Raw genomic sequence first — 21,071 nt, 5'->3', positions numbered from 1 at the left:
ATTTTTACGAACTCTCAAACAGCAAAAAATGAAGTTTTTCAACTTGATATTCTGGTCAAATGACTCTAATGGGTGATAGGTGAAGGAAGATACTTTTCAGAGATTAGATCACATTCAAAATTTTCACAACAAAATTTACATATTTATATATCAAAGTTTCAAAATGGATTTACAACTTCTAGATTGTTTAGGATTCAAAAAGAAGACAAAAAGTATCATAAGTTGACCCTTGGATCGTAGAAGTTGTTGGTTTTGAATGTTGTCATTGCCTCGCATCATCTCATGTTCATTGCTCACCTGAAAATTTTATAATAATAAAGTTAGACTTGTGATAGCCTGGTAGGTATCTTACCAATTCCAGGTAAAAACCATGATATTTAATATTTACAATATAGTATTCATAAATCTAGAGAGTTTGGTTTGTATCATAGAAGTAGTGTGATTCTGATGAACTTATGTTTTGATTTTTAACCCTCATTATGGGTACTCACATGGGTAACTTCGAGTCAGCTGAGACCGTACAAGGGTTTATTATGCTATGTGTTTTAAAATCTCATATGACTAATTGGCTTTATAATTCCGCAGATGGTGGTTCAATGATCGGGAGAAAAGTTCACCCTAGGCTATAAACAAGGATAAACCCTAACCTTCTGCAAAAGTATGAAAACTACCAACTTAGGATATATAAGTGGTAGATCCTTTCTCCTATCTCTGATATCTAGGGACGTCAAGTCATTGCTACTCGAAGAGCTTATTAACGACAGTATCCATCAAAGTTTGTACTTCCTACCTTCTCCAAGGTAAGCATAGGCCTGAATGAGAAACAGAGAGTTTTCTTTCTTAGTAAGCGTTTTATTTCTATATTTATCTCTCATGGGCATTTTGGGTTGTCGATGGCCTGCATACCCTATGTGGGTAGCTAATGTTTTACGACACAGTTATATGTTCCCTTTCATTCAGTACTGCTCTGACCTTTTGGCACTAAGGAGTACATCATCGATGAAGGTGGATTCTTTTGCTCGTATGTGCACTTATTTAAGTGTATGTATATGAATAGATTATTCTCTCTTTCAGTGTCTTTCTAGTATTTTTAGCGTTTTTTGAGTACTTCGCCTATGCAAGCAGATCTCAACTATCAAAATTTTCACACTACAATAGTTTAGGTTGTATCTCAAAGGTTCTTTAAACCTTGACTCTAAATTTTGGAGTTGTATGTATACTCATTAATAGTGGCTGTTATATATGCCCCGTAGGGTTTCACGAACCCTAACTCATTGTTATTGAATTATTCATGTGGCACATGATCAAAGAGTCTTTGTGTATTATGTGAGCATGGATAGTTATAGAGTTTATAGGAATTAAGGATAGTTATTTTTATAAGGTATATTCTCCAAATATCCAATTTTTTTAGGACTAGTTCCTTACCTTATAAGATACTTGTGAAGTATTTTTTTGAAAATCATTTATTTTTTGATGTATTATTTTTCTCGTAAATACAATGCTTGGAAATATTTTATCTCTTTGAAACACTTTATTTTTCCTTGAAAATATTTATTTTCTTGTGAAGCACTCATTTCTTGTAAAGTGTTTTTAAAATACCCATACTTTTTTAAAAATATCCATAATCAATCTTGAAATATCAATTATTTCAAGAAGTCACGATGAACTGTATAATCAAAGGCATTAATAATTTTAATAAATTATTGCATATATCAAATATCATGTGCTTTATGAGCATTTGATAAGAAACGATCCTTCCTTAAAACGCTTGTTGAAAGAAGCGAAAAATTCTCAAAAATAATACTATGATACCTCTGATAATCTTTTTGGGTACGCAACCTTGATGACGAAGGTTGACAAAATTGAACCTTACTAGGCTGAGATGAGTTGGGCAGAACCTACTTTTGGTGGAGGAAGGTGGAGCCGGGTGCACTAAGAGAGCTAGGTGAGTCAAGCCCAGGAATGAACAAAGTTGGGTCTAGGGGGCTGGGCTAATACTAAGTAAGGGCTGAGCTTAAGGAGAGGAGGGCTATTTATAGCTAAGAAGAGGGTTGGATGTGGTTGTCACATGCCATAGGGAAGGCTTTCACTTGGCAAACTTGACAAAAGTGGAAAGGAAGAGGGGGAGGGGGGGGTGACTTCCTCTTTTGGAAAACCATGGGCCAAAACCAGATCCAGTCCACAGGGCCTTGGCCTTGGGTAAAAACCCTAGATCCAATCCACCAGAGTCCAACCAGACCTACTTTGCATAGTCTCTAGTTTTTTAGGTCCTAGTTTAATTGCTTTGTCTAGTTTCCTTTTCTAATTGAACCCCTAAATGAAAATTTTTATTTCATTTATAGGTTAATCTTTAATTAAGGGTATGGTTTTGAATAAAAACAATTTATATGGTTGATTGAGAGTGAATGGATGACTATGACCCTTAGGTCAATTGTATCCTTGAATTGTTCTAAAATTATTGTTTTTACCTTAGAACTTGCTTGCTGAGCATATTTCGAATGCGTTATAACTCTGATTTTTATGAAATCAAGGTCGTTCTTGGAATTTCAATATGAATGCAACCCAATGATTAAAACTCTAAAAATAAATCAGTAAAATTATGATTTTTTCCTTAACTCCTTTTCTTTCATAACTATGAGTATATATATATATATATATATATTAATTTTATTGAAACAAGAAATTCCTCTTTTATTTATTCAAAAATTTATGGATATTAGATATAGAGTCTAACGAAATTCTAAAATATGCATTTAATGTCTGCATATTCAACATCCAATAAATATTATAGTCATTATAAAAATAGAAAATGACCGTACTACTCCTAAGAATAATGGTATTTCCCAGAATAGCAAGTCGCAATATTCCTAGTATATTCACCCACCAGATTTTAGCTGTTTTTGAGGGCATTTATGATGATTTTACCCTTCTATTAAAATGTGAAAGCCACTTTGGCTATCACCAATTCAGTAAAACTCAACTTTCACCGGTAAAAACTAAGATTCACCTATACATTAATAACAAAACTTAGTTGTGAAACCTAATTGTTCTCAGTTGCAAGACTTTTTTTTTTAAAGAAAAAATAGTCAGACATCAGATATTTTTTTTGCAACTACTTTTCTTGGACTCCATCCCCGTCACCACCCTCATCATCACTACCACCACTTCTCCACCATTATCATCACCACCACCATCACCATTACCACCACCACCATCCGTCACCATTGCCATCACCATGCAAGCAGTACACATACACAAGCATGCACGTAGTACCCACATGCATGTGTGCAGTATGCCAGCCATATTTTAATATGAAAAGCCAGTTCAACTTTAGATGGCATTTGAATGCCCCCACCAAAGGCGGAGCTAAGGGGGGGGGGGGGGGCAGGACTGCGAAACAGTTAATTTTTTATTTTTTTTTAAAAGCCCAGTTCTAGCCCATAGTTTGATTTGTCCATATGAAATAGATTTTTATTAATAATTGTAGCCATTTTTTATTTTATCTCAAAAAAAATAAATTTCGGGGGCGTGCACCCGAACCCCCGACTATCAAACCAGTTTTTTTTTCCTGCACCCCTGTTTGCCCCCCCCCCCCCCCCTCACATGAATCCTAGCTACGCCACTGCCCCCCCCCCCCCCCCCCCCCCCCCACACACACACATTCTTGCAAGCTTTGCACAAACAGAGGATCAACGGAACTTTTTTTCTATCCGATTTCAAAGGTTGGTCATTTCAATTCCGTTTTTAAGGTTTGCTGGCCTGATATCTCAATGCATATCGACCCTTCATCCTGCTTCAGGCAGCTGCTCATTGAGCCTTCTAAACTGATTGCTTCTCGTAAATGGATATCCGTGGGGGCTTTCGTGGTTAATCTCGGCGTGGTGGCTGAGTTTGGGAAGAACGTAACAGAAATTTCTGGAACAGATGTTCTTTTCTTCACACTACTATCCTCATCCAAAGTGATGTGTTCCATGCTGCACTCATGTCCTGGACCAAAACTGATCTGGAATGGATGGTTCACAGCGAATTGGGTCTTTTACAAAGCAGTCTTCTTAAGCGTCTGTATCTCTCTGTTTGGATGGCATCTTGTCATATCATGTTTATTCCTCTCTTTCATCTTAATGAATTATTCATCTTTTTAAAAAAAGAAAAGAAAAACATTAATATAACTAGTTTAAAATTGATAAAATCGTGTACGTGCGTATATGTGCGTGTGTTCAGAGTAACTGAGAGCCAGTAGGGTTCATCTCTGCTAGTACCACCCTATCAGCTTCTGGCAATGTTGATGCAGCGCCTATCATAAGATCGGTTTCATTTGGTAAAATTTAATCTGAAAACGACCAAATTGTTGGTACAAAGGTCTTTTTTTTAAAGGCAAGATGGGGGTTAGGCAGAACCCTACCAGTCATACAACCAATACCACTGGGTTTTGAACCTGCAACACAAGGTGACGTGCACTAGCTGCTCCTACCAAACAAGAGGAGCCCCAGTTGGTACAAAGGTGTGTTCACACAAAATGAACATGTTAACTTTGTTTCTCAGCCTCACACTATTCCCAAGAACCACATACTGTTTGGTAGAAAAAGTGTTTTAGATCAAACCGTTTCAACAAGAAAACCTGAATTGCTTATTGCAAAATGCAAATGCAATACGAACCATCGAATTTAGATTCCTTTAAGACCTTTCGTGAACATATTCGATCACATCCGTTGGGTCTGGTTTACAAAACTAAACCATCCATGCTCAAGCCAATATCTAAGTTTGCATCTCTCTCTCTCTCTCTCTCTCTCATGAGGGCACATGCACAGGGCCGGGCCACAATAGTACAACCAAGTGTCCAGCATGCCACATGAAGAGAGCAGCAGCGTACTTAAGAGATGTGCAGTGTAGTCAATGTGATTTCTAGCTATAGTTGCATTAAATGGTAATGCAGCTTGATTTGGAAATAAATATATCTTTCTTTTTCCTTCTGTACACCACAAATCTCATCCTTAAATGCTTTCGTGTTTATTAAATATATATCATTCCCAATTCTTTTAAAGGTTCTGACAGACTGCCTTCACCATCCATCATCCAATCAGTGTGCAGCACATGAGCACAAGAAAGATTACCTCATTGAGGATCCAGACTCGTTACTTGGACCGGTTCAATTAAAAAATACTTGGAGAGAGAAGAAAAGGGACTGCTACCAACCCCACCCCCACATGATATTTTCCAACATTTTTATCTTTTCACATGCTCTGTTCCAGCGTGTTCCTAACTCCCAAAAATCACCAAAGGCAGTAATCCTTTGCTCCCCAAAAGACTTGACCAAAAGGTGAAGGAAACAGACATCACATAATTATAGTCATAGCAACAACACTAAATTGTTAAAAGCTCTCACAAATTCATTCATTACCCAATAGGCAGACCCATAATTTTACAAAGAAAGGCCTAAATTGTTGGCCCCTCCATATCTTTTACAAAGAGCAAAAGATATAAACTAAAAGAAAACATTCACGTATATATATGTTAAAAGAAAGTATTGCTGCTTTAAGCAGCACTAAAATATCGCATCTTTTGAGTTGAAAGAGGGGGTGATGAATAGTAAAAATAGAGCTTATCTTTTAAGGTACATCTTAATGGCACATGGTGGAGAGCAAGCTTGACGACATATTAGACCTCCTCTCCGACTTTTATGGGCAGTTTGGATTCTTACCAGGTCCCCCATAGTAAAAATAAGTGCCCCATTCACCATTGTTGCCATTCTGAACATCATAGCAGCTGGATTGCTCGGTAAAAGTCTCAACGTCCTTGGGGGCTCTCAGATTATTTGAGGCATCCACAATTTGAACGTTTCTGAAATAACTGGCCTTCCCAAAACCTTCCTCAGGGAAACGACCACTGCCCATTTGAGTTGAAGTGTGCACACCATCAGGTTCTGAGTTCACTACCTCTCCACCCCACTCAATCATGCTAGCACTGTCAGCCAAATACGAGAACAAGAAGGAAGGCCAGTAGCCCAACACATAGTCATTCCCAAACTGCATCCACCAATTTCCTTGTTTGGGGTCCTTCAGTCAAGAAAAACAAAAATTAACACAAAACCCAACAAAGGAGCAAGGAGGTTTTAAAATTTTAACATAAAACAAAGACATATCAGATAGATTCTCTGGTTCTGTGTTTTCTGTTTTGGATTTTTCTGATTTATATTTTTTACCTTCCACACCAGTATACTGATATCATATTGGGAACCACTAAAACCAGAGATAGGGGAAATGCTAGCCCCCATGGCTATCTCGCTATTGATTTGGATGAAGCCAGAGCACAGGAGATTGTAGCACCCTGTAGCTTGATATGCATCACTCTGTTTGAATCAAATAATGAAAGCACAATACACCAAAATATTAGGAACTTGTATATGAACTCAAAATGGAATTAACATGGTAAAAAGAAAGGCCAAACATTCACTCAAGAAACTTACAGTCCAGTAAGTAAAGAGCCTGGTGTTATTGTCCCCATAAAGATCTGGGCTTACCTGTGTATTTGCCAAAGTCAAAACAAATGTTCAGAAACACACAAGATATAAGCTGTTCTTTTCTTTCAGTTCAGAATTTTCAGAATCCTTATAAAAAGCGAGGAAAAACAATTTTCACAGAGAGCATATACTAAAATATGTTCAATCTTTCATTTTCTTTTATAAATCTATTGTCACCTGCCAGCCAGCCTCAATGCTGTTGAGATCTTGACCAAAGGAGCCACCTAATATCCAAAGCTGTGAAAGGCTGAACTCGTTGGATTGTTGAATTGTAGGTTCCCAGACGTTTATGGTGGCTTTAGCTCCATAATATTTATCGCCTTCAACATAAGCAATTGCATGCTATTATGCCATCCAAAAAAGAGAAAAAAACAAATATATTAGCAAAATTCTCACAAAAGAAACAAACACTGCAGAGAACACATAGATTAAAAGAAGAAAAAATAGCCTTTTCATGTAGACAAATATACAGATAACAAGCACCCGGATGAAAAAATCGTTTATATTTTGAGAAGAAAAAGGGAAAAAAAATTAGTAGTACCTCAAAAGAAAAGTAGCTACATGAAAAAGGGGAAAAAAAATTGGTACCTGATGACCACTTTCATTAACCAAGTCCGGATCAACAGACCTAGGCTGAGGGATAGATCTATGTGTCTTCCTCCCAAATCTCTTCACAGAGCTGGCTCTTAGAATATCATCCTTTTTAGTTCTTCTGATGGGTATGGTCCCATCTGGGCACCTCCCATTCTTATGCCAAAGCTGTACGATTTGAGATTTCACCATCCTAGATTCAGCCTTATTTGTTCCAAACAGACCATCTGGATGGAAGTTCGGTTGCATCTATTGAATCACCAAAAAGAAAAATACGACAGAAAAAAAGAAATCTTTCAGAACCATCCCCTACAAAAGAGTACTCCATGAAAAAACAGGAAGCAGAAACCTACCTGAATGGTATGGTTCTTGAGAAAAGGATGATCAAAAGCAGGTTGGTGGTATTGATGGACACAGTCAATGATATCACCATCTGGGCTCTGCCCAAAAAATAGAAACAAAAATTGCTAAAAAAATCCCAAAAAAATGTATTACCTAATCCCCAACAAGTTAAACAACACAAAAAATGCTTAGCAACCTATTAAACAAACGAAATTGGTCACAAAAATCCCAGCCAAACATGCAAAATAAGGAAACCCCAAAAACCACAAACCCTAAGAACCCCGCCAAACATGCAAAATAAGGAAATCCCAAAAACCATAAACCCCCTAAAACCCAGCCAAACATGCAAAATGAGGAACCCGAAAACCATAAACCCCTAAAACCCAGCCAAACATGCAAAATGAGGAACCCAAAAACCATAAACCCTTAAAACCAAGAGAGAGAGAGCCAAAGAGAGAGGGAGAGGGACCTGAATGGTTTTCACGGGAGGCTTGTTTAAGCGCTTGAGATGCTTGTGGACTTCAAAATGCTGCCTGGTAGTGAGCCTTCTACCTTGTGAGGATGAGACCAGAAGCAGAAGCAAAAGCGGTAACAAAACTCTGAGGTCTTTGGCAGACCTCTCAGCCATTGCCAAGGGGAAAAAGATGAAATGGGTAGGGCCCAAAACTATGGAACAAAGATAGAAGAAAACCAAGGGGTGCCCTCAAACCCCTCCTCCCTTCAGAGCTCGTGGGTGTTGTGAATCATGGCGCTCTGCAATCCTAAAACCGCCTGACGAGATGATGAAACCGCCCCTCAAGCGTGAAAAGCGGTTTTTAGTGAACACGGAAGAAGAGAGAGAAAAGGAACCTTGCTGAAAGAATGGAAAGATTGAGAAGATGGCAGAAATTCATGAATAGATCTAAACAGCATTAGCCTGTTTCAGTTTAGCTCAACCCTTGTCGTTTTTGAGCCTCTCTCTCTCTCCTTCTCCTAATCTCTATCTAAAAACTTTGTAAATCCAGAGCCACCACTCGAAAAGCAACAAATTAGTCACAGGTGGAACAGGGGAACTTTTAATTCCAATACTACCCCTAATCTTTTTACGGATTCATGCCTAAGATTCTTTCATCGTATTTCCAAATCAAGCATAAATTGTCACCGTGAAACTGCAAGCAAAACTCACAACTACCACGTGAATTTTGATAAATGGCAGATTTTAGTTGGGTTAAGTTAAAAAGGCTCAAAAGCAACTCCTATATTCATGAGTGGTGTATATGATATTGTTTTGATTGATGAGTTTAAAACTGAGGTTAATGCTAAGTTAGAATTAGGAAGACAGACATTGGAAGCAAGAGGTTTTAAGTTGAGTAAAAGTAAGACATAATACATGAAATGTCAAATTAGTAATCAACAAAATAGTGATGAAAGTGTAGTGAAGCTTGGTCAGTAAGAAACTATCATTTAAAAGTATGAAGAAATTGATGGAGATGTAAATCATAGGATAAAGGTTGGATGGATAAAATGAAAAAGTGCAACTGGAGTGTTATGCGATCATAAAATGCCATTGCAGTTGAAGAAAAAGTTTTATAGGACGACTATTAAGCCCGTTTTACTATATGGTACAAAATGTTGAGCCGCCAAGAGACATCATATTCAAAAAATGAGTGTAGCTGAGATGCATATGTTGAGATGAATGTGTGAAAATACAATAAAAGATAAAATTCAAAACGAGGAGATACATAAGAAGGTAGGCGTGAAAATCGTTTACGGTAGTTTGAACATATTCGGCGAAGGCCTAATGATGCTCCAATTAGAAAGATGAAAAAATGAAAAAATATATTAGTTAAAAGAGGTCGAAGTAAGCCTAGAAAGACATGGATGAAGGTGATAAGGATATAAATGCTTTGAACCTCACAGAGGACATGACATTGGATAAAAATGATTGGAGGAGAAGGATTCATGTAGAAAGAAGACCCAAAATGATTTTCTTTTTTGATTCATACCCCCAATTGTTTTGGGATGAAAGCGTAGTTGTAGTTGTATATATTCATTACTTTTAGCTGTTATGAAACTCTTAGCAGTTCTTCACTTCTTCGTGGGCTTACTACCACTTTGTCACGACTGATTGCTGGTTAAGAGGGTTCGACTTCTTGTGTGCATTTGCAGCAAGCTCTCTTGTGATGAGAAAGGGCGGCCTCAGAGTTTTACTCCGTTGAGTCCACAAGACTTTCAGGTCTCTCATTTCAGTCCGACAGTTTAAACAGTGTTTCCCATCAGGGTCTGGTCTATCGCGTAGGACTGATACTCTGGACTCAGCCCTACTCAATTAGCCTTCTTAGAAGAAGAGATGTACGGAGTTCATGCAACCCTGGATTTTTTAAAGGCGTTCCTAGTAGTACCATTCTCAGGGACATTTATGCCATTCAATCTCCATTTACTTTTTTTTTTTTTTTTTGAGAAGAAACTCCAGTTACTGGTTTGATGTGTCAGAATTTAGAAGACTGATGGGTGATTTCGTCATTCAATGACATAAAGGTAACTTTTTGTATTTAAAGGCGGCCAGGAAATAACCGTTGCATTTAACATTCCCCAAAACACCCTCTCTGTTACACATAATTACCGATATTTGGCTAACAACTTGCCTTGCGGGATGGAATGTTCAATTTTTTTTTTTTACCGCTCCGCTCGAGTGCCACGCATTGTTAAATGCCACAATATTAGGGTTTTTCTGTAATTTAGTCGCCCGTCTTGGGGAACTTTTCGTCAATTGCTATGGTAATCTTTTACCCCTGGCTAGCTCCCCGTACAGGAATTACCACAGCACCTAAAAATGATAAAAAAAGAAATTACTACTGATTTGATTTCGGATTGTATTTAGCCTTTGTCTATTCAAAATGTCCAAAATAGCCTCCTTATTCATCAGTCTTGGCCTCTTGAAAGCATTTTTTTTTTAGAAAGTCAAATTCGTCGTTAGAGACGAAACTACCCTTCGCTTGCGGAAACATTTACTTTAAAAGTGAGGGTATAATATTATATCAATCGCGCATAAAAGGGTATTTTTGAGAGTTTCCGTTGGGAGGAAAAAAAGAAGCGTCGAAGTGAGGCATCGTAACGGAAACGGACGCCGTTATTTGTACGTAACGCAAAAATCTTGGTTCCCGAAATTTAATAAGATAGGAGAAGGTCGATTATATGGTTGGTTTATTTGATTATGCCATTCAGGTCCCAACAAATCACAGGCTGGCACGCAACCGTATCATCAAAGCTCAAAGATGTGCAACTTTTGTTCTCACGCTTGCCCAACCCTTCTTAAAGGCTTGGTCGGGCTGGATCCTGAATAGTGAACCCAACTTCAAACTCACCCAGATGCATGCGAGCACATACTAGAGTTTGCCATGTCAAAAAACTAGGGCTGGTAAACGAGCTGGATGTGCTCTGATAAATAAGAAGACCCAATTAATATATGGAATTGGGTATGGTTTGTGAAATTTTATACCCGGCCCAGTCCTGACCGGAGTTTTCATTAAGATCCACAAACTTTTAATGTAAAAATGATAAAAAAATTATTATTTTATCTGGTATGGTCTGGGTCTGGTTCATGTAATCCTTATAGGATCTGGGTATGGTTTTTCTTATGGTGGGTCGGATTAGACATGGGTCGAGACCCGGTACCAACATCTCAAGGCAGGTTTGGGTCTGGTTCGACATGGGTTCAAAACAAACCCAACCTGTTGACACCCCTAATAAAGCATAAGCATGTTCATACTCGCCCCATTTACCTAAATGAGCTGGCTCATAGCTCAACTTGTCCAGCTCAATTTGTGAACAGACCCAAACGGAACGGTGGGCTACTCGTCTAGTTTCCCAACCCTAAAGAGGGTGTTTAAGCTAGACTCGTTCTTGTTACAAGCCAAGTTGAGTTCAAGCTTATAACAAACTAAGTTAAACAAGCTGAGTTCAAGCTGACTTATTTAAAAAAAGATCTTTTTTTTTTAAATTAAAATTGATATAATTTAAACCCTAAACCTACTGAGCCAACCTCAAGCTTGTTCGTTACCAAATAAATACATTGTTTCAAATTGGTAAGCAATAAGATTTGTACTTTAAACTTGCAAGCCAGACACTTCAAAGATCTAAACTCTATGATATAAAATATATGTAAGTTATACTTATTTTTAGAGAGCCGAGCAGAGTTCAGCACTCATTGTTCGTTTTCAACTTCTGAATGCCTATTTCATAAGTTGGAACAAGCTCTTTACGAGATGAACATGAACCAAGCCATGAGTGGCTTGTCTCAATTCCCAACTCAACGTCAAACTTTAGGTCAAATTAGATGATTGAGATCATAGTGGCAAATAAAAGATAAGATTCGGAACAAGGAGATACGTAAGAAGGTAGGTGTTGCACTCATTGAAAATAAGATGAGAGAGAATCGTTTACGGTGGTTTGGACATATTCGGCGAAGGCCTAATGATGCTCCAGTTAGAAGGATGGAGAAATGGAAAAATATATTAGTTAAAAGAGGTCGAGGTAGGCCTAGGAAGACATGGATGGAGGTGATAGGAAAGGATATGAATGCTTTGAACCTCACCGAAGACATGGCATTAGATAGAAATGATTGGAGGAGAAGGATTCATGTGGAAGACCCATAATGATTTTCTTTTTTGGTTCATATCGCCGACCCCAATTATTTTGGGATGAAGGCGTAGTTGTTGTTGTTGTTGTAAGATCATAGTGGCAAATATCGCAAAATTTATGAAAAATTTGCAATAATATCATGAGAAATTGCCTGAAAGTTTAAAACGGCAATTTCTTGTAAGATTTATGAAAAAAACCATGTATTTTTTATTTTTAAATCATTTTTATTAATATTTTCTTATAAAAAATAATTTTTATAATTTTAAATTTATTTTTTATTGCTGAGATTTTGCCCAAAAAATGCGAGATTTATGAAAAGATTCCAATTTATCTCAAGTTTTTGAAAAACGAGATTTTGCCGAAAAAAACGTTTCACTATGATTAAGATATGTGAATTCTTCATAAACCTTTTTTTTATTGTCAAGTTGGGCCGGGATAGCTCCCGTGGTTTATAATACATAAACTATGATAGTATGACTTAATGATCTAGCTATCTGGTGTGGCGTCAACATTCTTCATAAATTTACTAATCGTGTTACTGTACCTTCTTTGAACTTGGATGCTGCTTAAAAATTACAGTTGAATACTTTTTTTGTTTTTAAATAACTGAGAAATGTCATCTTGCTCTTGAAACGTGATATCTTTTAAAATGATATCTCAATGTGTTAAATGTGTTAAATGATAGAGGATACGTTATGGATAATGAAATAGTGGGGGAGTTGGGGTGAAGGGAAATTTTAACACATTGAGAAAACAAAAATTTTGAATTATGGGCTATGGAAAATACTATAGATTTCTTTCATTGCCGACGCACATGGGTGGGAGAATCTTGGGTGCCCTCAGCCGGCCGGGCCCTTCCAGCTACAATTTTGTCACCCCTCTCTCTCTCTCTCTTGCCCAATATTTGTAGACATTTTTAGCAAGGACCTGGAGGCATCCTGAAGTATTTGTTAAGGAGGAGTCCTTTGCGCTAGATCTGATCTTGAGACCGGTTTGTATTAGGCGCAGCAAGAGGTGGTGGTTCATGTGGCGGACGTGGTTGCTTACTTTTTGGTGGTTTGTTTGGATGGCGCGAAACGATGCTCATTTTCGGCATATTCGAGTTAACATTCAAAACCTCATGCATAAAATCTTGGTAGATGTTTATGTGATGTATGCGTCTTAGTGATCTTCCACTCCCTCCTGCTGATCTTGAGTATGCATCTCAGTTCATGGGTTCAACGTTTTGTTGATCTTCATGAGTGGTAATGTTGAATTACTTTCGGCTCTCTCTCTCAATTTATCATATCAGCAGGGAAACCATGAAGAAAAACAAGAGACTTTTTACACTCTCAACTCCCTTGACTAGCAAATGTCAAAGATGAGCTCACTTTACTCTTCAGAAAAGTATGAACCTTTTCACTTTCGAGTTTTTAGTGTAAACAAGTTTCTGTCAACTTTCCAGAGTTATAACCTCTCTCTCTCTCTGAATGAGCCATCACTTTTTATCTTTCCATACTCTACATGGCCTTTCTCAATGTATTGCTATTAAACTAATGTCAATCACGTCCTTACAATCTTTAGAAGCCACTCTACACGAGTTCTTTTGACTGTCTGGGAGGTGTGAATTTGTCATCCCAATGTCTGTTACTCTCATTATATGTCCTGTCCAAGGTTTAAACATTGATCCTGGCGAGTCCAATGTCCTATTATGTGATATAGTCTTGGTTATTTAGCTGTGCAGGCAAATCGGCATCAATTTCTTTTTTTCCCTTTAGATGAAGGGATTATTATATTAACAAAAATGATTCATTTTTATTTTATTGAACAAATGGCCTAGAAAACCATGCCAAGATCTTAATGTGTGTTGGTAATAACGTGAAACATGATCTAGTTCTTTGATCAAGAAAAAACATTATCCAGATCATGAGCTCTAAAAATGGCATTTCTAGTTTCTAATACTAGATACTTTGGAGCTCATGAACTTGGTCATATTTCACATGATACCAAATGTGCTTTTGGCTTACTCCATGGTGAAATCATGCAAGCATGCCCATCTATGTCAGTTGAAACCTTGTTCAAGAACTTTTGGTCAGCATTTTTTTACTAGAATGAGGGTTTGACAGACCCCTAGGGCTAGCTATTGTATTTATGAGCCATCATATGTGCATCTAGCTATATATGCCACAGTGCAGCCATACCCTTCTCATGCCAAGCGTCTTTCAAGCATATCTGTTTCTTTACATCATGAGTGCATTGAGGATGTGGCTGCTGCACTGATTCAACTTGGTATTACCATGCAATATATCTAAGGTGCAGTTAGATCTTTAGGATCTCAAATTCAAGGGATCAGATCTTGAGATGCAAGGATTACACTTGGGGGGTATGTTTGGTTGCATCACATGAGATTCACTTTCTCATACAAATGAGAAAGTGAATCTCACAGGTTCCCAAATCCCATGCTCAATTTGTGCTCAACGTGATTTCAAATCACATGTGATTCAAAATAACATCAACCCGTGAGATCTCGAATCTCATGGGTTGAGGTGTGTCATACCGAATTTCACGAGAGGGTGTTGTGGGTTCTTTCTCGAAGATGCATTGCTACAGTGCATGTTCGGGGTCCGAATGAGCGCCACATATATATAAGCATGTGGGGCTCGTATTTCTGTATGTGTCAACATCACTTAGCATCGAAGTCTGGTGCGGTTGCAAAGACTTAAGTATCTTTTCTTGCTATTTTCTCCATGAAACAATGGTTCAAGAAAATGATAAAAAATTCATTATTCAAAAAAAAAGAAAGGCCGGTTCAAGAAAAGGATAAAATGTCCTCCATCCAAAAAGTCAAGGATGATGTTAACTCTTCAAAGTCCAAACAGTGAAACAAACCTCAAGCTCTCTCTCTTTTTTTTCTGTTTGAACTTTTCGTCATCATTTTCTTTTTCTTCCTTCTTCGTGAAACATTGTAAAACCCTCTCTCTCTAGAGAAGAAACTAAGGGAGGCAAAGAGCCGACGATCCGATGATGATCATCGTCCTCTTCCTACTAGCAGTGGCCAGAATGTTGCCCTCGTCCAACGGGCAACCGATTGTGGCGGCCTCATCGTCGCCTTCGAGGGATACCTACAACAAAATCTTCCTCCAGTATACCTACAACAGAGTCTTTCAAAGTACAATTCATCTACCCCTACGTCAACAATACTTTTGATCAGGGCTATGCCTTTCAGGCCACCTTGACATTGCTCAACATGGGTGTTCGCACCCTCATGTCCAGACGGGCATTCGTCAGGTTCTGGCACTACGAGGCCCTCATCTTGACCTCCGGTGTCGTGCTCTTTGACAGGACCCACCTCCTCACCAACGTCGATAATGACACATTCCTCTCCAGCTTCTTTGTCACGGACCTCAAGACTGCCATCAGGACGACTGACGACTACAGCCTGATCACGGTGAAGATCATGCTCAAGGGGGTGGAGTTCGGCATCACGATTTATAATTTACACACAGTAACAATTTACGAAAATCGCGTAGCGAAAAAAATGGCAAATCGCTAAATCGAGTAGCGATTTATGAAAATCACGTAGCGAAAAAAAATAGCAAATCGCTATGCGATTTTCGTAAATCGCTAAACGAGTAGCGCTTTACGAAAATCACATAGCAAAAAAATGGTAAATCGCTAAATCGAGTAGCGATTTACGAAAATCGTGTAGAAAAAAAACCAGAAAATCTCTAAATCGAGTAGCGATTTACGAAAATTGCCTAGTGAAAAAAATAGCAAATCGCTAAATCGAGTAGCGATTTACAAAATCGTGTAGCAAAAAAAAACCCACAAATCGCTACGAGATGTTCGTAAATCGCGTTACGAAAAAAAGGCAAATCGTAAAGCGATTTTCGTAAATTGCATAGCATTTTTTTTCTAGAATCATCATTTCATGATACCAATAGTGGGAAAGGGTGTTACCAAAATCGCGAGTAAGAAACAACCGAAGAAAACAATAAGCAAAAATGATCAAACAAAACACAACGATACACAAATTTATGTGAAAAAACCTAACTTCAAATTCGAGAGGGAGTAACAAACCATAATCGCACAAAGAAAAAACTTTATTGTTCTTTTTTCGACAGTTACACGAGGAAAAGAAAAGAAATGATTTAAACAAGGCCCTAAAAAAGATTCTTCGGGGGGGGGAGGGCGTTGCTCCTCAAAGACCCATCGTCAGGGGCGCCCCCTCGACCCCTGCCAGTTGAATGTGCAGTAGAACCTACATCGAGGAAGTCCTCGGATCTCCCTTCCATAAAAATAAAAAACTTTGAATCAGGCTCCACAACTGGCACAAAGAGAAAGAGAGAGGGTTGATGTTCATGGCCTTTTAAGGATAGAATCTTTTCTTAAATAAAGCACGTCCTTACCTACGTGGCTGTCATTGGGACCCGAACACGCACTTTAGCAAACAGTGCGGGGAACATGTAACGCTGCTCAGGAATTTCACAGGTGAGTTTGTCTTCTCCTCTCTCCTGTACGAAGAAGAAGAGCATGGAAGGAAAAAGAAAGGCGGAAGCCGAAAAAAATGCCTCGCCGGAAGGGGGGAGCTCGCCGGAGGGAAAGAAGCTCGCTGGAATAGATTTCTATGAGCTCCTCCCCCTGTTTCAGTATTTTTTTTGAGGAGATTTTTTTTCCTTGCTGCTAAAAGGGGGTGGTGTGGAGCTCGTCGGAGGGGATTCCGGCGAGCTCCTGGCCTTGTTTTAGTTTTTTTTTTGGTGGGGATCTTTTTCTTTTCCTGGCTGCTGAAGGGGGGTGGGGTTAGCTCGCCGCAGGGGGGAAGATCGCAAGAGGAGGAGGAGCTCGTTGGAATGGATTCCGGCGAGCTCCTAGCCTTGTTTTAGTATTTTTTTTTCAGATCTTTTTCCTGGCTGTTGAAGGAGGTGGGGGAGCTCGTTGGAATGGATTCCGGCGAGCTCCTAGCCTTGTTTTAGTATTTTTTTCAGATCTTTTTCCTGGCTGTTGAAGGAGGTGGGGGAGCTCACTGGAGGGGGAGAAGCTAGCTGGAATGGATTCCGACGAGCTCCTTTTTTTTTTGTTTTGCTTTGGTTCATTGCGAAGCACAGTGAAGGGGGAAGCTCGCCGGAATCGATTCTGATTCTGGCGAGCTCTATCGCCTTCCCTACGACTGCGAGACCCTGTTTCAGCCTTTTTGTTTTATTTTTTTGCTTTCATTCCAGAGGAAGCACTGTTGAAGGGGGAGCTCACCGAAATCGGTTCAGGTAAGCTCGATCACCTTCCCTATAAATGAACATGGGCGCTTGCTCGCGAAGCCTTGTTTCAACCTCTTTTTTTTTTGGCTTTCAAATCCAAAGGAAGGGGGAGCTCGTCAAAGTACCACTCCAGCCAGCTTTACCATGCCAAAAAAAATCGAAATGGTTGCTCATATATATATATATATAGGTCCATTAAATCCAATCCATGATCTATTAAATCCAAAAAATTCATTGATCCAATCCATAGTCATTAAATCCCAAAAACCATTGGATCCAATCTATAATTCAATTATATATAACATGAGAAAATGAATATGTGTCAAACTTACCAAACAAAAAAAGAACCTCGTACAAATGAGATCCTTTCCTCAAACCAACCAAACATGATAAGTGAAATCTCATGAGATTTGTTTTAGCATGATTTCTCATGAGATTTACTTTCAAATCTGTAAAGAGCAACCAAACATGCACTTACATTTATATTTAGCTTGATCCCCGTATTTGAATTTCAATTAAAATATTTGAATTTCAAGTCCCTGCCTTTGGAGGGATAAGATTAAGTTTTTGTTCACTTTCATTCTTGGTGGGGGGCCTCATTAGGGGTGGCAATCGGGTCGGGTTGGCAGGTCAGCATACCTCAACCGGAACCCGACCCATTTATTAAACGGGTTGGCTGTGGCAAACACGAACCCCAACCCGTTTATTAAACGGGTAACCCGACACTACCCGCCAACCCGCTTAATAAATGGGTTGGGTCGGGTAAATGGGTTAGCGGGTTGGCGGTCGGGTTGGTGGGTCGGGTTGACCCGCCCACCTAACCCGTTTATTAAACGGGTCAGCTGGGTTGGCATACCCCTAACACAAACCCGGCCCATTTAATAAATGGGTTAGGCGGGTCGACCCGTTTATTAAACAAGTTCATTTTTGCCAAAACCCGAACCCGCCTAAGAGGCAGGTTGGCTGGTCGTGTCAGGTTTTGCCACCCCTAGGCCTCATCACTAAATAGATTCTTTGGAAATGAGATCTGTGAGCAATCAAACACTGCCATATTGGAAATCTTTAAATTTCCTGCAACTAGCAGAAAACTTGAAATATCCAAAAAATTCTTATACGAATTTCTATTCTACTCTGTGCGTGTGCCTGCAGTGCTCTCTGGTGGTCAAGAGGAAAGTAGGATGCAAAGTTGGTCCAAGTTTTTTTTTAACCTATAGATTTTAACCCCATCCGTTGTGCCTACTGCCCATGGCAGTTAAATTGGCATTTTTCTTGATAGTGATCCCTAAAAGGACTAGCTTACAAAAAAACGTCATCATGGGGTTTTTTGTCATCATCTTATCCTTCATTTGGATACCTCCATAACAGTCTCATGGATCATTGCATAATCCAATAATTATCTCAACAGTTTTTTTACAGCTTAGGGGAAAAGGCATGGTAACACGAAACATGGCTTTAAATGGTGCCCACTTTGAGCCACACAGCAAGGAGATCACATCATGAACACACAAAAGTGGCTGGACCCAACAGCCCTAAAAGGTCATTTTGAGATGTAAATGGTTAATCCAATTAGAGCACCAACTTGAAGACCATACCATGCCAAACACTAAAGAGTAACACAACCAAGTGAAAACAAGAAGAGCATTTGCTTTTTTTATTTGATCCTAGGGCTTGAACAAGACAAGAGCTGTACCACTATCCTTTTATAGGTGCCTTTTCTAGCACCAATTTAAAAAGTTGATGAAAAAAGAGATTGGGGGGCAGGCAAGCTCAATCCACCTACTCAAAAGGTAGGGAAAAAAATATGGAAGATAATGGGTTCAATGGCCTTTTTTTTTTTTATATTTACATGAAGAAACCATCTCCAAGAACAGAGACCTAGATGCACTGGTGCTGCCTACTATAAGGTTATTGTCCTGAGAACATAAAACTTCATGGACTTACTCTTTGCTCTCATAGTCGCTTGTGCAACGATGATGTCCATGAGATTTGAACCTAGACCACCTGCCTAGCAGCCTAGTTCCCATCGCACCTAGGGGTGGCAATCGGGTCGGGTTGGTGGGTAGGGTCGGGTCGGCGGGCCAGCATACCTCAACACGAACCCGACCCGTTTATTAAACGGGTCGGCTGTGGCAAACACTAACCCGACCCATTTATTAAACGGGTACCCCAACATGACCCGGTTAACCCGTTTAATAAATGGGTTGGGTCGGGTAAACGGGTTGGCGGGTTGGGTTCAGGTAAACAGGTTGACCCACCCGCCTAACCTGTTTATTAAACGGGTCAGCCGTGTTGGCAGGTTGGCACACCCCTAACATGAACCCGACCCGTTTAATAAACGGGTTAGGCGGGTCAACCCGTTTATGACAGGAACCCGTTTATAGCCAAACCTGAACCCGCCTAAGAGGCGGGTTGGCGGGTGGTGTCAGGTTTTGCCACTCTTAATCGCACCACGCCAAACCCCTTTGGGGCAGCCTAATGGCCATTTGGAGGATAAGAGTGTTAACTTTTATGCTTTTCCTGATGTGGGGATTGCATAATGGATAATGGCTCAATATGAATGTTTCCTTTTCCTCTTAAGCATCCACATGATTGGTTAGTTCTTTACTTAATTATATTTTATATCCATATGTGATAGTTCATGAAATATTGAAGGGATCCCTCAAATATACGATCCATATAAAGTTGATTGCCAACCAAGATCCCATGTCGTTTTATGCATTCTTTTGTGTTAGTGCTGTGACCACTTTGGTATTTCAAGTCTCACCAATTAGATTTATTCGTGATCCAGGTCCACTCAAAGCATACCCAACATAGCACATGCCTAGCTGAACTTTGACCTTACCAACCAATCTGACAAGCACATTGGATCCACAATTCTACGGACCCTGGCTTCAGTCTTCTTAGGTCAAAAAAATTGTTAGGATCTGCCCCCTTGACAGCCTTATGTTGTACCTGGTGTCCTGGACCTGATAAGACTCCTGACTTGCCTCCTACTGGAACTCCCTCTGGATCCAGAATAAACTCTACTCCATTGGATGGAGTTTAGTTCTGAATTCTAACCTGTGGCCGAATGTTTTGAATTGGATTCTAATCTACCATGACCCAGCCCGTATTCGACGGTTCGATCGTCTTCACCGAAAGCTATTAGTCACGGAGCATGATGGCTTCTGAAAATCCATAACCTCATGATCATAGATTTTGGTTATAACTTATAACCCTACCCCTGCTGCTTCATGGTCCTCCATGTTTCCATTGTATTGTCATGGGCATCATAAGCTACTGCTCTCTCTCTCTCTCTCTCTCTCTCTCTCTCTCTCTCTCTCTCTCTCTCTCTCTCTATATATATATATATATATATATATATATATATATATATATATATATATATATATATATATATATAGTGTCTTGCTGGTTCCTGATTCCAGTTTGACGTCAACAACAAAAGAAGTTCACCAAGCAGTCATTCCTGCTAGATCTCATTTCATTGGTAGGTTTTAAAAAAAATTAAAGGAAATATCAACACTCAGTCATGCACACTTAAGGGCACACTACAGAAAAATTCTACCAAAACTACAATTACCGTTAAGTTTATCTAGAAAAGCAGGAAAATAAAGAAAAATGCAAGAAATAAAGAATAAAACTAAAAAATTAAGCTAAAAAAGTATAACTGATTTCATCAAATTCAACTGCCTAACTACAAACATCTCTCATCTATAAATGGATGAGTTATTTTTCTAATTCTAAATCAAATAAATTATCTAATTTGA

The 21,071-nt window shown here is 39.1% G+C and overlaps 1 protein-coding gene across 1 annotated transcript; it reads right to left on the bottom strand.

The window, feature by feature from the left end:
- Window positions 1–5,366: 5,366 nt before the first annotated feature.
- LOC149815942 (protein neprosin-like) lies at window positions 5,367–8,417 on the bottom strand. Its single transcript, XM_089990350.1, has 7 exons — window positions 7,920–8,417; window positions 7,462–7,548; window positions 7,106–7,357; window positions 6,695–6,859; window positions 6,464–6,517; window positions 6,200–6,346; window positions 5,367–6,053 (listed from the first exon to the last, which is right to left on the bottom strand). The coding sequence occupies exons 1-7, from the start codon at window positions 8,076–8,078 to the stop codon at window positions 5,676–5,678; spliced, it is 1,242 nt and encodes a 413-aa protein (XP_089846476.1). The 5' UTR covers window positions 8,079–8,417; the 3' UTR covers window positions 5,367–5,675.
- Window positions 8,418–21,071: the final 12,654 nt, after the last annotated feature.

Source organism: Nuphar pumila, chromosome 15 (genome assembly GCF_984573655.1).
Source record: "Nuphar pumila chromosome 15, dmNupPumi1.hap1.1, whole genome shotgun sequence".
Lineage (NCBI taxonomy): Eukaryota > Viridiplantae > Streptophyta > Magnoliopsida > Nymphaeales > Nymphaeaceae > Nuphar > Nuphar pumila.
Note: the sequence above shows the minus strand (reverse complement) of the source record. Positions and strands in the feature narration are given on the sequence as shown.